General features: G+C 51.4%; 1 protein-coding gene across 24 annotated transcripts in view; it reads left to right on the plus strand.

Annotated features, from left to right (window-relative positions):
- PPFIBP2 (PPFIA binding protein 2) overlaps positions 1-14018 on the plus strand; it is a 150839-nt gene that overhangs the window by 95367 nt on the left and 41454 nt on the right. For 15 of the 24 annotated variants that reach the window (XM_044379463.3, XM_057316943.1, XM_048217484.2 and 12 more), the window contains 3 exons: positions 708-839; positions 9856-10068; positions 13340-13432. In XM_044379463.3, coding sequence (XP_044235398.2) covers positions 708-839; positions 9856-10068; positions 13340-13432 — 438 coding nt within the window. Of the gene's footprint in view, positions 1-705; positions 840-9855; positions 10069-13339; positions 13433-14018 lie in introns of all 24 variants that reach the window. The other 9 variants (XM_057316944.1, XM_048217485.2, XM_048217486.2 and 6 more) reach the window with 2 other exon arrangements.

A 14018-nucleotide genomic window follows, 5' to 3' on the forward strand; every position in this document is an offset into this window, starting at 1 on the left:
GTTGTCTGTTACTGTTCTAGTGATGGCAGGACTTAAAACCTCCCCTGGTCCAGCCTTACAGTAAGGAAAGGACAGTCTTCCTACTTAATCCCCTAGTGGCTCAGAAAGCTCCATAGCACATGGGCTAGGAAAAATCCATATCACATAGATAAGATTCTAATCATTCAATAAATACTCATTGAATATCTGCTCTATGCTCTAGCTCCCTTCTAGGCTCATTGTCATGAAACCTTACAATGAAATTTGTTGAGGACATGGGCTGAACGTTCAGCCCAGGAGGTGATTTGGAATCCTTGGTTTTGAAAAATATATTGTTAATGTAAGCTTGATTTGTTTGTTCGTTTGTTTTAGTTGAGAGGACCTGCTGGTTTGCCTTAAATATAGAGGTGGAGAAATTTAGGTCTTTGAACAAAACTGTCCATTTCTCTATATTTGGAAATAATGGTTTCTAGAGGCAAATGTGTCTTTGAGAGCTATGGTTCCCATCGTTTTTCAGAACACAATGGGTAGTGGCAGGGGCTGTGCTCTCTCTGAGTGACCCAGGAGCAGCCCAGGTCCGTCCCTACTAGACCCGTGGCTCACATGCAGCAGTCTCAACTCTGTTGTGCAGCGTACAACTTAGAGATTGCCTTCTGCACTCTGGATGGAGCTACAGTTGCCCTTGTTGCCATGGGGGCTGTGATTTTGAGATCTGGTTTTGCTTGCAGGAGCTGCTAAGCCGCACATCTCTTGAGACCCAGAAGCTCGATCTGATGACTGAAGTGTCTGAGTTGAAGCTCAAGCTGGTTGGCATGGAGAAGGAACAGAGAGATCAGGAGGAGAAGCAGAGAAAAGCAGAGGTGGGTGTGATACACTAAATTCTGGAGAGGGTGGGGATCCATACTGTGCTAAACTCAGAGCAGAGAAAGCTAGCCTAATGTGGACTCAGGCCATCTGGTCAACCCCAAGCCGGGCAGCAACTGGGCACCACAAGCATCTATGCACTAGAGACGCAATGATCTGTTAATACCAAGTTATCATGTTTTGCTGTGGCTGCAAATTTCAGCCATGCCCAAACCACCCAGTTTTGGCTCTAGGGCTTTATCCTCCCTCAAGCTGCTGACAAGGATGGAAAGGGAAGCAGTAAGGGGGAAAGGATCAGACAAGATGTGAAGGGACCCAATATGTCCTCTGTGAGAGCGAAGGTAATGACCATGTACTGGGATGAAGTCCACTGCCCAGGAGGCCACTGTCCCCATATCAAAGGAATGCATTTCACAGACCCAGATGGAGCCCTTAGATTATGTGTTTCTTTTCTCCTGATAAGTCATAGGAGGGAGCCCATGTAATGTTTTCCTGCATTGTTCCTGTTTTTATTTTGGGGTCCATAATGCCATTGGCCAGAGCAAACCAGACTCCTTTTTGAGATAAATGTTTTGGACAAATTCTAGGCTCAGAGCTGCTTTTGTTGAGAGAGAATATCCTATTTTAACCTTAGATAACCACCTTCCCTGTACCTCTCTACCTAAGTCCCCCTATTTGCACCTGGTGATATAAGATGGGAAAAGAAGATAGGCTTTCGGTTTAGAAGCACCTTGGTTCAATTACTGACCTAACTGCTTAACAGATCTTTGAACTTCATTCAATAAGCTAGCCGCTTAATTTCTCTGAACTTCAGTTTCTTTATCTGTACAATGGTAACTGTGTGAAGTCCAAATCAAATCACAAAAGTTCAGTCCCTGTCACAGTATCTGGCACAATGTAGGTCCTTGGTTATCTTCACACACACAGCCCCATTTAGGAATCTCCAAAATCTGGAAGTGGATCTTGTTCCTTTCTATTAAGCACCGCCATTAGTGTGCACTGAAACCTGCCCTATTTCTGTGTTTACTGGGTTAACACTGATGATAGAGACACATCTGATATGTGGAAAATTCTGTGCATTGCTTTTGAGAAGCTGCTCGTTGGTAAGTAACGTTGCCAAAAGAACTCTCAAGACAGTGTCTTCTAGTGATTAAGAGCGCAGGCCCTCCAACCAGGTGTTCCACCTGTAATGCAAGCTGAGCTACTCATTAGCTTTGAGATCTTAGGCAAGTCACGTAACCTCTGCTTCTTCCTCTGTAAAATGGAGAGAGTAACTTGCGGTTTCCTGGCTGGTTCTGAGCAGGGAATGATACCACGTGTGTCGTCCTTAGCATAGTGTTGGACACGTAGTAACAGCTAGCTTTTATCAATTGCTTACCGATTGTGTCCTTAAGCATGCTGCAGATGGAAACGTAGATTAAGATACATTGAAAAACTGCAGAGGTCACGCAGACTGAAAGCTTATCTGGGTGAAGTGTTAGTTGAATAGACTTTGCTTCTTAAATGTTCAGAAGGAAGGAAACTGAAATGTCTCTAGGTTCAGAGGGTTTTTGTTGTTGTTATTTTCTTCTGTTGGTTTTTTTGTTTTGTTTTCTTTTCTTTTTGTTTTTTTTACCAATGTTTCAAGCTGTGTGATTACATGTGAACATATGTTAAGGCTCTGGGAGCAGAATTCAGTAAACTCTGAGACGTCTTAAAGTGGTAGAGACAACTCAAAACCACTTAAATTCTAAAAAAAATAAGTAAAGACGGGAGGTTATTAGGTCACACAACTTGACGCGTCTGGGGTTTAAAGTCCAGTATCTAGATCCAGGAGACCTCACAATGTCATTAAAAACCGGCCTTAGTCTATGGCTTGGTTTTGCCTTAGCCTTATTCTCGGGAAGTCTCCCCGTGTGGTGACGTAGATGGCCGCCAGCAGCTCTAGAACCCACCTGCCAGACAGCCCCTGCAGAGAGAGTCTCTTTCTCAGAGGTCCAGCAGAAGCCCCAGGACTGCATCTCGTGGGGCCGGTTTGGGTCACGTGCCTGGTTCTGACGTGTAGGGAGCACGCGGGTGGGCGTGAGTCCATCCAGGAGAGAACGCGGAGTTAGTACCAACCTGGGACAGCTGAGTTCCGTTCTGGGGAAGACGGGATGGAAGGAGGGCTCCTGCTTCCGGGCCAAGTGTCACTAAAGCAAGCACTCATTTTGCTGTTTGCTTTATTTTTTCTTTTCTGAGGGATTATGTTTCGATCAGAATTTTTTGTTTTTGTGTTCCATCAGGCCATTCATGCCTGAGACGACATGGACCCTTTGCCGCTGGCCTCAGTCCTACCAGATAACAGCCCTTCCCAGTTGCTAGTACAAACATTAGGTTTCTATGTGGAGGAATTTTTTTAGGCTGTTCCAACCTGCGATACGCCATGAACAGCCACGTGACCTGACACGCATTTCTCCTTCTTAGACCTGAGCATAATCTCTGCCGGTGTGCTCAGAGGCTCCGCGACTCCTTGCAGCCCTCTGGAGCACCGGAGGCTTAAAACCACGGGGCCACTGCTACCGCTGCCCCATCGTCGTGTGTGGACGTGTCCGAGGGGGGGCATTTAGCTAAGGTCACCAGAGGCTACATGAATAAGGGGAATGCTGCTTCCCAGCCTGCACTGCTGCTGGGTTTTTTCCAGTGAATATACTTAGCCCAAGGCCTCATGGCTTGTGGTTTGGAAAGGCAGGACCTTTCTCTTTGTTTTGTTTGTTTTCCGGGGTAGCTGGATCTGAAGTTTCCTCTGTGTAGTTCAGGCTTTATCCCCAAATTCCATTTTATGTTTCAGTGAAAATTTAAAAAGGATGCTGTTAACAAGAGCATTGCAGGCTGCTTTTTTCTGTCTGGCTCTGGTCTCCCCCCCCCCAACCTGTATCCTGCCTGTAAAAAGTTACGGAAGTGATTCTAGATGGTTGTCTAGAAACCTGAGGACTTCAAGGTATAGGTTTCTTGTCAGATTGAAACCATCGTGGCAGCGGCCTTCCTTAGGAATCTGTCAGTGAGATGTGGGGGAAAACTGGGTTTCCGTTTGCCTTTCCTCCTGAGCCTTTTGCAGTGGTTCTGGGTCATTTCAGGAGACCCAGGCTTGGTTCAGTTAGGTTTACTCCTGAGAAGCAGGACTGCAGAGGAGGAATGGCTGCCATGGAAAGTAAATACCAGAATTAGGAGGATGGAACATAAAAGAGCCAGAGGCAAAGGGAACCGTCTGGGTGGCACACCGTGTCACAGGCACGTCCTTCAGGAGGTGTCTTCCTTGGAGAAGGGAGTCTAGTTTCCCCCACACTGGAGTTGCAGGGGGCCCTGAAGCAGATCCCTCTGTGGGTCTGCGTGCAGTCCCAGAGCATCCTGTAAAGAAGGGAGCAGGGCCTGGAAAGCCGAGTCAGCCCTGTTGATCAGAGGTATACACAAGTATGAAGAGAACCAGAAAGAGGCTTTAGACGGAATATCTTACAGCACGGGTGGTGGTATCATCCTTCTTCCTTCCTGTGGTTCGCACCCTGGAAGGGAGGAACTCTGATTTCTGAGCTGGGCAACCAGAGGGATGGACTTGGAGCACAGAGCAGGGGCTGAGAAGATGGTATTTGCTCCGGGAAGAACTGGCCTGAGCGGGGGAATCTTACGGTTTTTATTTTATTTATTTTGTTTTATTTACTGATTTTTTTTTTAGCATGGGAAGTACATTCCCACAATTCAGAAATTAAGAGTTCATAAAGGTATATGCAGCAGAAAGTCCCCTTCCATGCCCCCCGCGCCCACCGTCAGGAACACTGTGGTCAGTTTGTTTGTATCGTCCCAGAGTGACGCGCGGACGAGCCGGTTTACATGGAGAGAGAGTTACACACACATACACATATTCTCGCCCTCATTTTTGTACACGTCTAGACCTTCTAATTTAGCACTCTCGGAGTTTATTTCATACCAACCACATTTAAAAAATGTATTTCTATTTATATCTGCGTATTACTTCATTATCTGACTGTGCCCTAATTTGCTTGACCTGTCCTCTTCTGCTGGACATGTAAGTGGTTTCTAAGTGTTTGTTATCACAAAGAACACCTCTGTGAATGATCTTGCACGTGTGTGAGGATAGTGGGGTGCAGTCCATGGGCCAAAGGCTGCAGGCATCTGAAATCTTGACAGATATGTCCACGTTGTCCTGTGGAGCATAGAGATTATGTTCCCATCAGTGATGTGTAAATGCCAGCCCAGTATTAAACTGAGCATGAAGGACGAGAAAGAAAGAGAACTAAGGAAAACTGTGAGCAAGTTTAACAGGTAAGAAGGGGTAGAGAAGACCATGATTATGGGAGGTGCTCGGTGGTTTCACATAGAAAAGAACCACAAAGAAGGACTTTGGTGGTTAGTGAAGCAGGAGTAATAAAGCCAGCTGAGGGTACAATACAGAGTGGCAAGTAGAACCTCAGAAATGTCACCTGGACTTCGTGACGCGGGACCCAAGAATGGGACACAGCTACAAAAGGGTCTGCCCGGTGGGGGAGCTACAGACCTGTTGAGAGGGGAGGTGGGCCAGCCCTGGAGAGAAAGAAGTCTAAAAGTCCGTTGAAATGCTGAGCCTGAGGATGGACGCCCTGGAAAATAACACGTGGGTCAGGAGAGTGGGAGGGCAGTGTCCCAGAAGGGTTGGGGTGCAGCACACAGTCCCCCTAAGCCGAGGAGGAAGATAGGCGTGCTCTGATACAGATCCCCAGACACGTGGAGGCGGGCAGCAGTTTGCATGGCTCCCCAAAGTCTCCTCCAGCACAACACGTAAGTATTTGAGAGGTTGGCTTTTGGTGCCCCACCCCTTACTTGTTTTACCCAGGGGGGCAGAGAAGGACCCTGGGAAACTGCCACTCTGGCTGTAATGTTGCAGCAGAGGGAAGACTGGTTTATGAGGGCAAAGCATCGGGTACCTTGAGAGAGAGCAGCCACTGTATTGTGAGTCCATAGAGCGAGACAGGGGAGCCGGGCATGGACACACGTGCGCTATAGGCTTTGGTAAATCATAGCTTCGAAAGTTCAGAAATAACACAGAAGATGACTCAAGAATGTTGAACTTAAAAATAATGTGATTTCTGACCGCAGTCTCAAATAACACTGACAAAAAGGAGAAGCTTAGAGGCATCCCGAGAGGGGCTCGTATAAAAGCTGGAAAGGACCCAGCAGGGTGTGGCTGTGTGAGCAGCGCCAGCAAGGGCGAGCCCCGAACAGAAGGACAGTGCCAGGGATGGGAGAGAGACTTTAAAAGTTACATTCTCCAGAAGAAGATCAAAGAGAGAATGGGCTCGATTCCCACAATGCCTCTGGCACAAAGAACTTAGGGCCCTGGTCCCCAAACTGCTTGTTGTAAGTGAATTTTAAAATACCCAGGAAATGAGGTGAGTTACTAGCAAACTAGGAGTTTACCATTTTCTACCCCCCGCCCCATCATGGCCAAGAAAGTTAGCCAGGTTCTGTGAAATTTGGTCTGTTGAGGCTGGGGTTGACCCTATGATGGTTTGTGGGAGGCTAGGAGATGAAGTAGGGATTGCGTTGGTTAAGAGCGAGTTACATCAACTTGACCTCGTGTGTTGGGCCAGGGACGCATCATGCAGGGTAGACCGAGTAGACGCGGACTTTGAGAGGAATTGCGCACACTCTGCCCAGGGAGTCTGGAGAGTGAGCTGGAGGAAACAGGATGGGTGCTAAGAGAGGTACCCGGTGATCATAGCACCTAGAGACCATCTCTAGGAGGATTTATTGGAGAGGGTGATAATCCTCTGCCCTTAGCCGTCCTGCCTGTTCAGCATTTTTAACGTATAATGTGGAAGCTGTTCTAGAAGGTCTTGAAGCTCTGATGATGTGAAGCCAAAGAAAGCCGGACTGGATCAGCCGACATTGGGATCCATAAAAACCTTCCTAGACGGGAGCGATGGCTAGATGGGCAGGAAGAGGGTGAAAGGGGTCAGAAGAACCTGAGGCGTGGAAGATCACTAACAGTAGGAAAGCAAGCACTTTGAGACAGAGCCAGGCAGCTTGAGGACAGGAACATGGCTGTGATTTGACCAGGAAGAGGACCCTGAGGAAGAGAGGTGCCCCGCCTGGTGGAGACAGACCTTGTCTGCCTGGAGGCGGGGCGGGGGGCGGGGGATGGATGGGGGTGATGAAATCTGACAACAGGTCTGGACTCTTCATTTGAGAGGTTTAGCAATAGAACAAAAGAAGGAAGAGGGCAGTGAAATTCTAGAAGCTTCTATAAGAGAGACCAGCAGGTCTAAAGACAAGAGCAGGGCCAGTGCATAAGGGACTAAATAAAGATTCTGGAAAAGAATGGCCAGTAAGGTGAGCATGCCAGGGAGTGCAGAGCCGCTGGGCCTTTGTTGTCCACGATCAATGCCATGGGCCTTAACTGTGTCCCATGACCATTAGGTGTTTTCCATTGTTCACCCAGTTCCTTTCTTACGGATCGAACACTTGGCAAAGGAGAAGCGGAGGAGGGAAGTGAACTCACATCTATCAGATGCCCCGCGTGTGCCAGGCCCTGTGCCAGGCCCTGTGCCAGGTGCTTCACCTAGGGCTCACTTGATTAACCCCTCACGGTAACCCTGAGATAGACCCTCATTTCCACAGAAGTGAAAACGAGTCTGCACGAGTCTGCAGCTCGCACACTTCGCCTGCGTCATGCCGGGGCTGCTCACGGCGCGGCTGCCCATAGCGGGCTGACCTCCCTCTTCGGGGAGGTAGAGGCTCACGTTACCTTGAGGGATTGCTTTTGGCTCCATCCTTGATTAACCTGCCGTCCTTCCTTCTGCCCCAGGGCTCTTGGTTAGAGGGTTAGATGTACAATTTTTAGAAAAGTGGCCTCCATGCTAATGAATTGCCAGGTCCATCTCCCCTTCTCCTCAGTATTGCTTTTATCCACACCTGCCTTTCCTCTTCTCGTGCCTCACAGTGACCACTCGAAATCTGTACCCTGTTGTGTTTCACTGCTGTGTCCTTTGAGAAGGTAGCCTTGCCTGCTTTACAGAGATCAAGGCCATTGGGAAGATCTCCCTCACCTTGCTGTTACTCATCTAAGACTGCCTGACCTTCAACGTTCCTTTGTGCTTAGCGAATTCCCCCACCTTGGCTGCCAATTCCAGTGCCTTTCCTCCCTCCTAATTCCTCCTGTACAGCTTCTTGGTCCTGCCTGCTACGTGGTTAAAGTACCAAAAGACTTTGAGACTTCTCAGAAGAGAAAGCATGAACAAGCTGAAGTAGACTGTCTTTTCCCCATGGAGCACCTCCCAGTGGTGGCCAAGTCCATGGGCAGTAGAGACAGAGCTGCCCTGTGATGCCCGGTGGCTCAGGCTAGTCAGGCGGGAATCCTCTGGCTTTGTCAGGCGTGTGCACTAAGCCAGCAAGGGGTTTGGAAGCTGGTGGTAAACGGAGCACAGGCCAAGTCAGAGCCCAGGGTCTGCGCTGGGCCTGCGGATAAGAACACAGAGGGCAGGTGTGGCCCCAGCCCATTGGTGCATGGCCATCAGGGTGCAGGGACCAGTAACAGTGGAGCTGGGTAGAGGTCTGAGGTCCAGGGCACTGAGGCCCATAAGACTCACCTTGATTTCTCAGCCCAGTCCTCTGGTCTTGGTAGAAAAATGTCTTGTTAGATGGTCCTGGGGGAAGACAGCCGGGGCTGTGTGGGGGCCAGTTTGGGGGGGGCTGAGTCACAGGGAAAGTGGCTGCAAGGCCAGGGGCCTGCTTCTGTGGGCAAGGACTGCAGCTCAGACCTCAGTCCAAATCGCATCAGCAGAGAGGAGAGTTGGTGCCCTCTCCGCCCCAAACAGCCACTCAGACCCTGTTTCCCATCTACATTGGAGCAGGGAATTATAAAACAAGATATGGGTGGGACTTTGTCTTCTCAGACACCATTGTCTTTGGTGAGGATGGACAATTTCCTTCTAGCCCACCTGGGCAGTTCCCATGGTGCCCGTGGCAGACCCCAGTACCAGACGCCGGTGCTCAGAATATCAGTAAGCGGGGCGGGGAGACCTAAGCAGTTTCATTGGCTGACCCCCTGCCCCGGTCCACCCAGGGCTCTGCTCTGCTGTTTCCAGGTGTTCCCTTAAGTCCACATCCCCTTGCTAGAGGCTGCTCGCAGCTTCCCCCAGCCCCTCGGGTTCTTGCTGCCACGAGTGACACCGTCGTCTATGGTGTTAACCGAGGCTCATGGCTCGCTCTCCCCTTTACTCCCACCCCGTGCCTGCCGCCATCACCTGGACTCACGCCATCCCTTCCTCTCTACCCTGGCGGAACTAGTCACTCTGCTCCCTGGAAGCCCCGTGTTTTCTGGGTGGTGGCCCTTACAGCCTGTCGTGGTGATGTGTGTGTCTCCCCACTCGCCTGTGAGCACCCCTGCTTGCTGTGGCCACGGGTGACTAAGCGTCTCTGGAGCAGAAAACGGAAAGCCCGGTAGAGCCGCGAGCAAGTGCAACTCACAACTGAGCAGCTGTGATGTGCAGGGATTGCAGTTATTTTTCAAAGTTGCCATAAAAGGCCAAGGTGTTCTCGAGGCTGCAGAGGAGTGTGGTTTGGAGTGGGAGGTAAGGAGTGAGGTCTGGTACGGGGTGTGAGGGAGAGGTCAGTCGGCCGTGTTAGTGTGCGTACGTGTGCTGTGTGCTGGGGGGCGGCTGGCACCTGTCGCGTGTGTGGGAGGGGTTGCGTCCGTATGCGTGCCTGTCTGCTCTCACCAGGCCCTGTGCGTCATTGCCGATGTGCAAGGAGGGCCCCCCAGTGTGGCACTGGGGAGCTGCTGGGGGTTCGTTCAAAGTGCGGCGCAGCCCCATCCATGGGGCAGGTCTCAGGAAAAAGGCTGTCTTTCGGTTCCTGTGCGGAAAGTGGGCGGTCACCCCTGGGGCCACCTGCTGCTCACCATCTGCGTGCCGCCCTCCTCCTGGGCCGCTCTCGCCAGGACCTGTGTCTGAGACCTGACTGACTCTGAGCGCCTTTTCTCCTCTCTCTCCCTCCCTGCAGTCAGTTCTGAATGTGATCAGTGAGCTGCAGGAGCAGATGTGTAGGCTGCAGCTGGACATCCACAGGCAGATCCAGGAGCGCCTCTTACTCGGCAGGGGCTACCCTGACGAGGCGGCGGCTGGTGACAGTGCCGCCGGTGACAGTGCCGCCGGTGACGGCGCGGCCGAGCCCCCGCCCTGCAGCCAGGACTGTGCCTGTTGGGAGGGGTCACCTGTAGGAACCACACTTAAGTATATCAGAGCATGCGTGTGGGGGCATTTCACGGGTGGAGGGGCTGGGGTTTCTCCTAACCACCAGTGCGTGCAGTGGCTTAACACGGCTCCCTTGGTCCCTGGAGGCTGAGCTCTGTGACCCTCGCTGAGCAGGGTCTGAACAAGTGAGGCCAGCCCTCGGACAGATGGTGGCACTCGTCTTCCGCAGATCTGGGAATGAGGTGTGTCAGGTGCCCTGAGGGATGGGGCATTCGTGCAAAAGAAAGCCAGGGGAGTCCCCTTCCCATACATGATTCAGGTATTGATTCTCCCCCTGGGCTGGGAGATTGATTAAAGTTCCATCTCATGGGATTTTTTTTTAAAGATTTTATTTATGTATTTGAGAGAGAGCAAGAGAGAGAGCATAAGCCAGGGGTGGGGGGAGAGTCAGAGGGAGAAGCAGGCTCCCTGCTCAGCCCAGGGGACTCGATCCCAGGACCCCGGGATTGTGACCCGAGCTGAAGGCAAACGCTTAACTGACTGAGCCACTCAGGCGCCCCAGGATTTTTTTTTTTTTTTTTTTAAAGAAAATATAGCATCATGAAAGAATCCTTTCAAGTTTATTTTTAAAGAAGTTGATCCCAGTGAGAAAATAGAACACAAATTTCCATTTGCTATGACAGTGAGGTCATCATCTGAATGTCTAGGAAAAATTTCCCCCTTAAGCACATTAGAGGGATTTGACAACCTCTGGGCCCCATGGAGTGTATCTGATTGGTGTCCTGGACTTGGCCCCTCACACCGGTGGGACTGGGTCGTGTGTGCCCTGGCTGGGCCTGGTGATGGAAGCTGCATGGAAATGACGTGTGTCCCCGAGACCCACTGTCAAAGAGGACTTGAAAGCCTGAGGGAAGGTCAAGGTCACAGTAGCCATGAGCACTGCAGAGGGTCTGCCTCGGCTCTGTGGGTAGTTACCACGATCCATACTCCACTGTGGAACGTGGGGCACTTCTACCCAGACTCAGGCATTAGGGGAGGAGCTTAGGGGCAGGGGAGTGAGGTTGGGGGGAGATGTCCTTCTACCTTAAATAAGAGGGGAAAAAAAATGAGAGTCCAGATGTAAGTGTGGATTTGGATAGGGAAGTGCTGAGAAGGTGCTGGGCGTACCCCATGTTGAGTGGGTCACCCCAGAAAGACGTCTAAAAGAGGCTAAAATTTGCACCAGTGTTTATAGCCAATGATGGGCAGCAGACAACCTAGAAAGAGGAGGATGTGCCCAAGAGGTCACCAGAGCCTGGCTGTGTCGTGCTCTGTGTCCCCTGGCGGTGGTCTCTCAGGCAGGGCCAGAAATGTGCTCCCCGAACCATCCTGATCAGCTGCACGTCCCACCGGGCCTTGAAGTCTAAGGCTGCAGGTTGTGGGTGTAATGATCTTTGCTTGGAAGACATTTTTTTTTTAAGGGTATCAAAAAAATGTTTTCCTTACCTGTGAGAAAATCTTGATGAATTACCCTACAACATTCAAGGGTAAGCAGTGTGACTTTTTGGCGGATTGTCTCAGCTCCAGGCCAGTTAAATGCTGAATTGAATTTCACATTTCGTTCATCAGGCGGTAATGCACACCTGCTGTGTTCCAGAAGTGAGCGAAACAGACTTGGAGGTAGCCAGACCCCTCACGAGGTTCTCAGTGTAGGGGGAGAGCCAGCCGTGAGCCATCGTATCAGTAAATGTCTGGTTGCAAATGGTGTAGGAGGGCCCCAGGGGGCCCCGGGAGAGTGTGGAGGTCCAGTCGGCGAGAATGAACCCGGCAGACGGCTCCAGACAGGAGGGAGTTGTGTGCGTGACGGCCACGGTGAAGAACTAAAAGGAGCCAGTGTGGCTGGGGCCTGACTGGGAGAGGGTAATACCGAGAGGCAGGCGGGGCAGTGCTGATGAGAGCTGAGGAGGTTTGAGGAGCAGGGGTGTGCTTTAATTGTCTTGTTCCCCTGGATGCTGTGGGGGTCAGGGGCTTCAAGAGGGCAAGAGGACAGAGGAGCAGGCCCTGGAGAGACTGCCCAGGCCGTGGACACGAGCTGGGGAGATAGGAGAGATTCCTTCCCCTGGAGGTAGAATTAGGAAGGCTTGGGGATGGATTACATCTGTGGGGGAGAGCGAGGTGCCGAGAATGGGCCCCAGGTTTCGGGCACAGGCGAGTAGGTACGCGGAGATGCTGTTTAGTGGGACGGGAATGTCTACAAGGGGGAATTAAGTGTTCCACCTGGGCCACGACCGTCCCGACGCCTGCGTGCAGGTGTTAAGTAGGGAGTCTGTGGGAATCTGGAGTTCAGCAAGTCTGGAATTGATCACTTTCAGACTAATTTTTCTGATAGGAACCACTCAGCAGGACCAATGGTCCGTTAAAGGAGCCTTGTTTTGGGACAAGCGTTCTTAGCCGTGTCATCGTTGGTAAAAGGGTAGTTTAGAGAGCAAGGGCCCTGTAGTCAGAAGAAACAAACCTGACTCACCACGGGCAAGTCGTTCAATGACCCCTTCTTCATTCAGCCACCTTCAGTGGCTCCCTACTGGCCAAAGAATGGCATCTGAGCTCCTTGTATCCTCATCCAAAGCCTTTCCAGGAGGGCCCCACCTTATCTCTCTGGCCTCACCTCCCACTGCGTGCCACCTATCCTCTGCCCAGCCCCACAGCCCATCTCCCTTTCTGCCTCCTGCGTCTGCCCTCTGCTGGGATGCCTTCTCCCTCCCTCCTTCCTTCAAGGGGACCCATTCTCCTGCCCCGGAACACTAGCCTGGCTCTATATTTGGCATTTGGCCTCTTAGTGTTTTCTGTCCTGCTGGTTGACCCTTCCTCTTTGGAGCCTTCCAGGCTCCGACCTCCCAGCACAGAGAGAGGCTCCCACCTCGCCTGCTGCCCGATACTCTGTATGAAGCTGTCTCATTTTGGCGTCTCTGTTGCTCTCGCTCCCGAGTCCTACCTGTCCTGGCCTCACACACTGTGCATGATCTGGGCACACCCCGCGGAGAACGTGGATGTCAGAGAGGGGCAGGCAGAGCAGGTTCTAAAACGAGGAATGTTTTCCCCTCCTGTGCCTGAAAGTCCCTGGCTCCTGTTCTCTAATGGCCCAAACAGCTTTTCCTGGCACGGGACCGTGGTTCAAGAGTCGAACCGCGGTGTGGGGCATGACGCGGTGCTCCTGCCCCTGGCACCCTCTGCATGAGCCTCGCCAGGGTTACAGATCCAGGGAGCATCGTGCTCTGTCACCATCAGAACGCTGTTTCTGTCCCTCGCCCCTCTAGGAGTTACTGCAAGAGCTCAGGCACCTCAGAATCAAGGTGGAAGAGTTGGAGAATGAACGGAATCAGTATGAGTGGAAGCTGAAGGCCACTAAGGTAAGAGGCAGTTCTGACGCTTTCGGAGGGTCGCCGAGGTTGCTGGGGAGGGTCTGTGTTCCGGCTCGGGGTTTGTAGTAGCCTCCGCCGGAAACATGCACATCGACCCTACCCTGTGCACACGCAGACAGCTTTGATCCAGAAGGCTCTTCTCACAGGGAAAGCCCCCTGGGATTATGCCCTGCTGGAGTAGCTGGGTCTCCTTCCTCCTGCTGTGTCCCTTAGCAGCCCGAGACTGACATGGGACCAGGAAGGGGCTGTGAGCAAGTGAGAAGTCTTAAGGGGGATGAACGCCAGCGTTATACTGGCTGCATCATTTGAAATATAGCAGTCGCTTTAATAATGTTTTTAAGAAGGCATGGTTTATTTTTAGCCTTGAATGGGAGTTTTATATATATATAAATATACTTTGACTATTGTTTTAACTAAATCACGTCTCTATTGAATTGGGGAGCTAGGCTGCCTTGGGAGGGTGGGGGAAAGGAACAGCCTGGGAGCAGCATTCCTGCGTGACGGGGTCTCTGAACACACATCTGCTATTTCACTAAGGTCTCTGCAGCGCCACCCAGGGTGTTACCAGATTTTC

Source organism: Ursus arctos, unplaced genomic scaffold, assembly GCF_023065955.2.
Source record: "Ursus arctos isolate Adak ecotype North America unplaced genomic scaffold, UrsArc2.0 scaffold_22, whole genome shotgun sequence".
NCBI classification, from domain to species: domain Eukaryota; kingdom Metazoa; phylum Chordata; class Mammalia; order Carnivora; family Ursidae; genus Ursus; species Ursus arctos.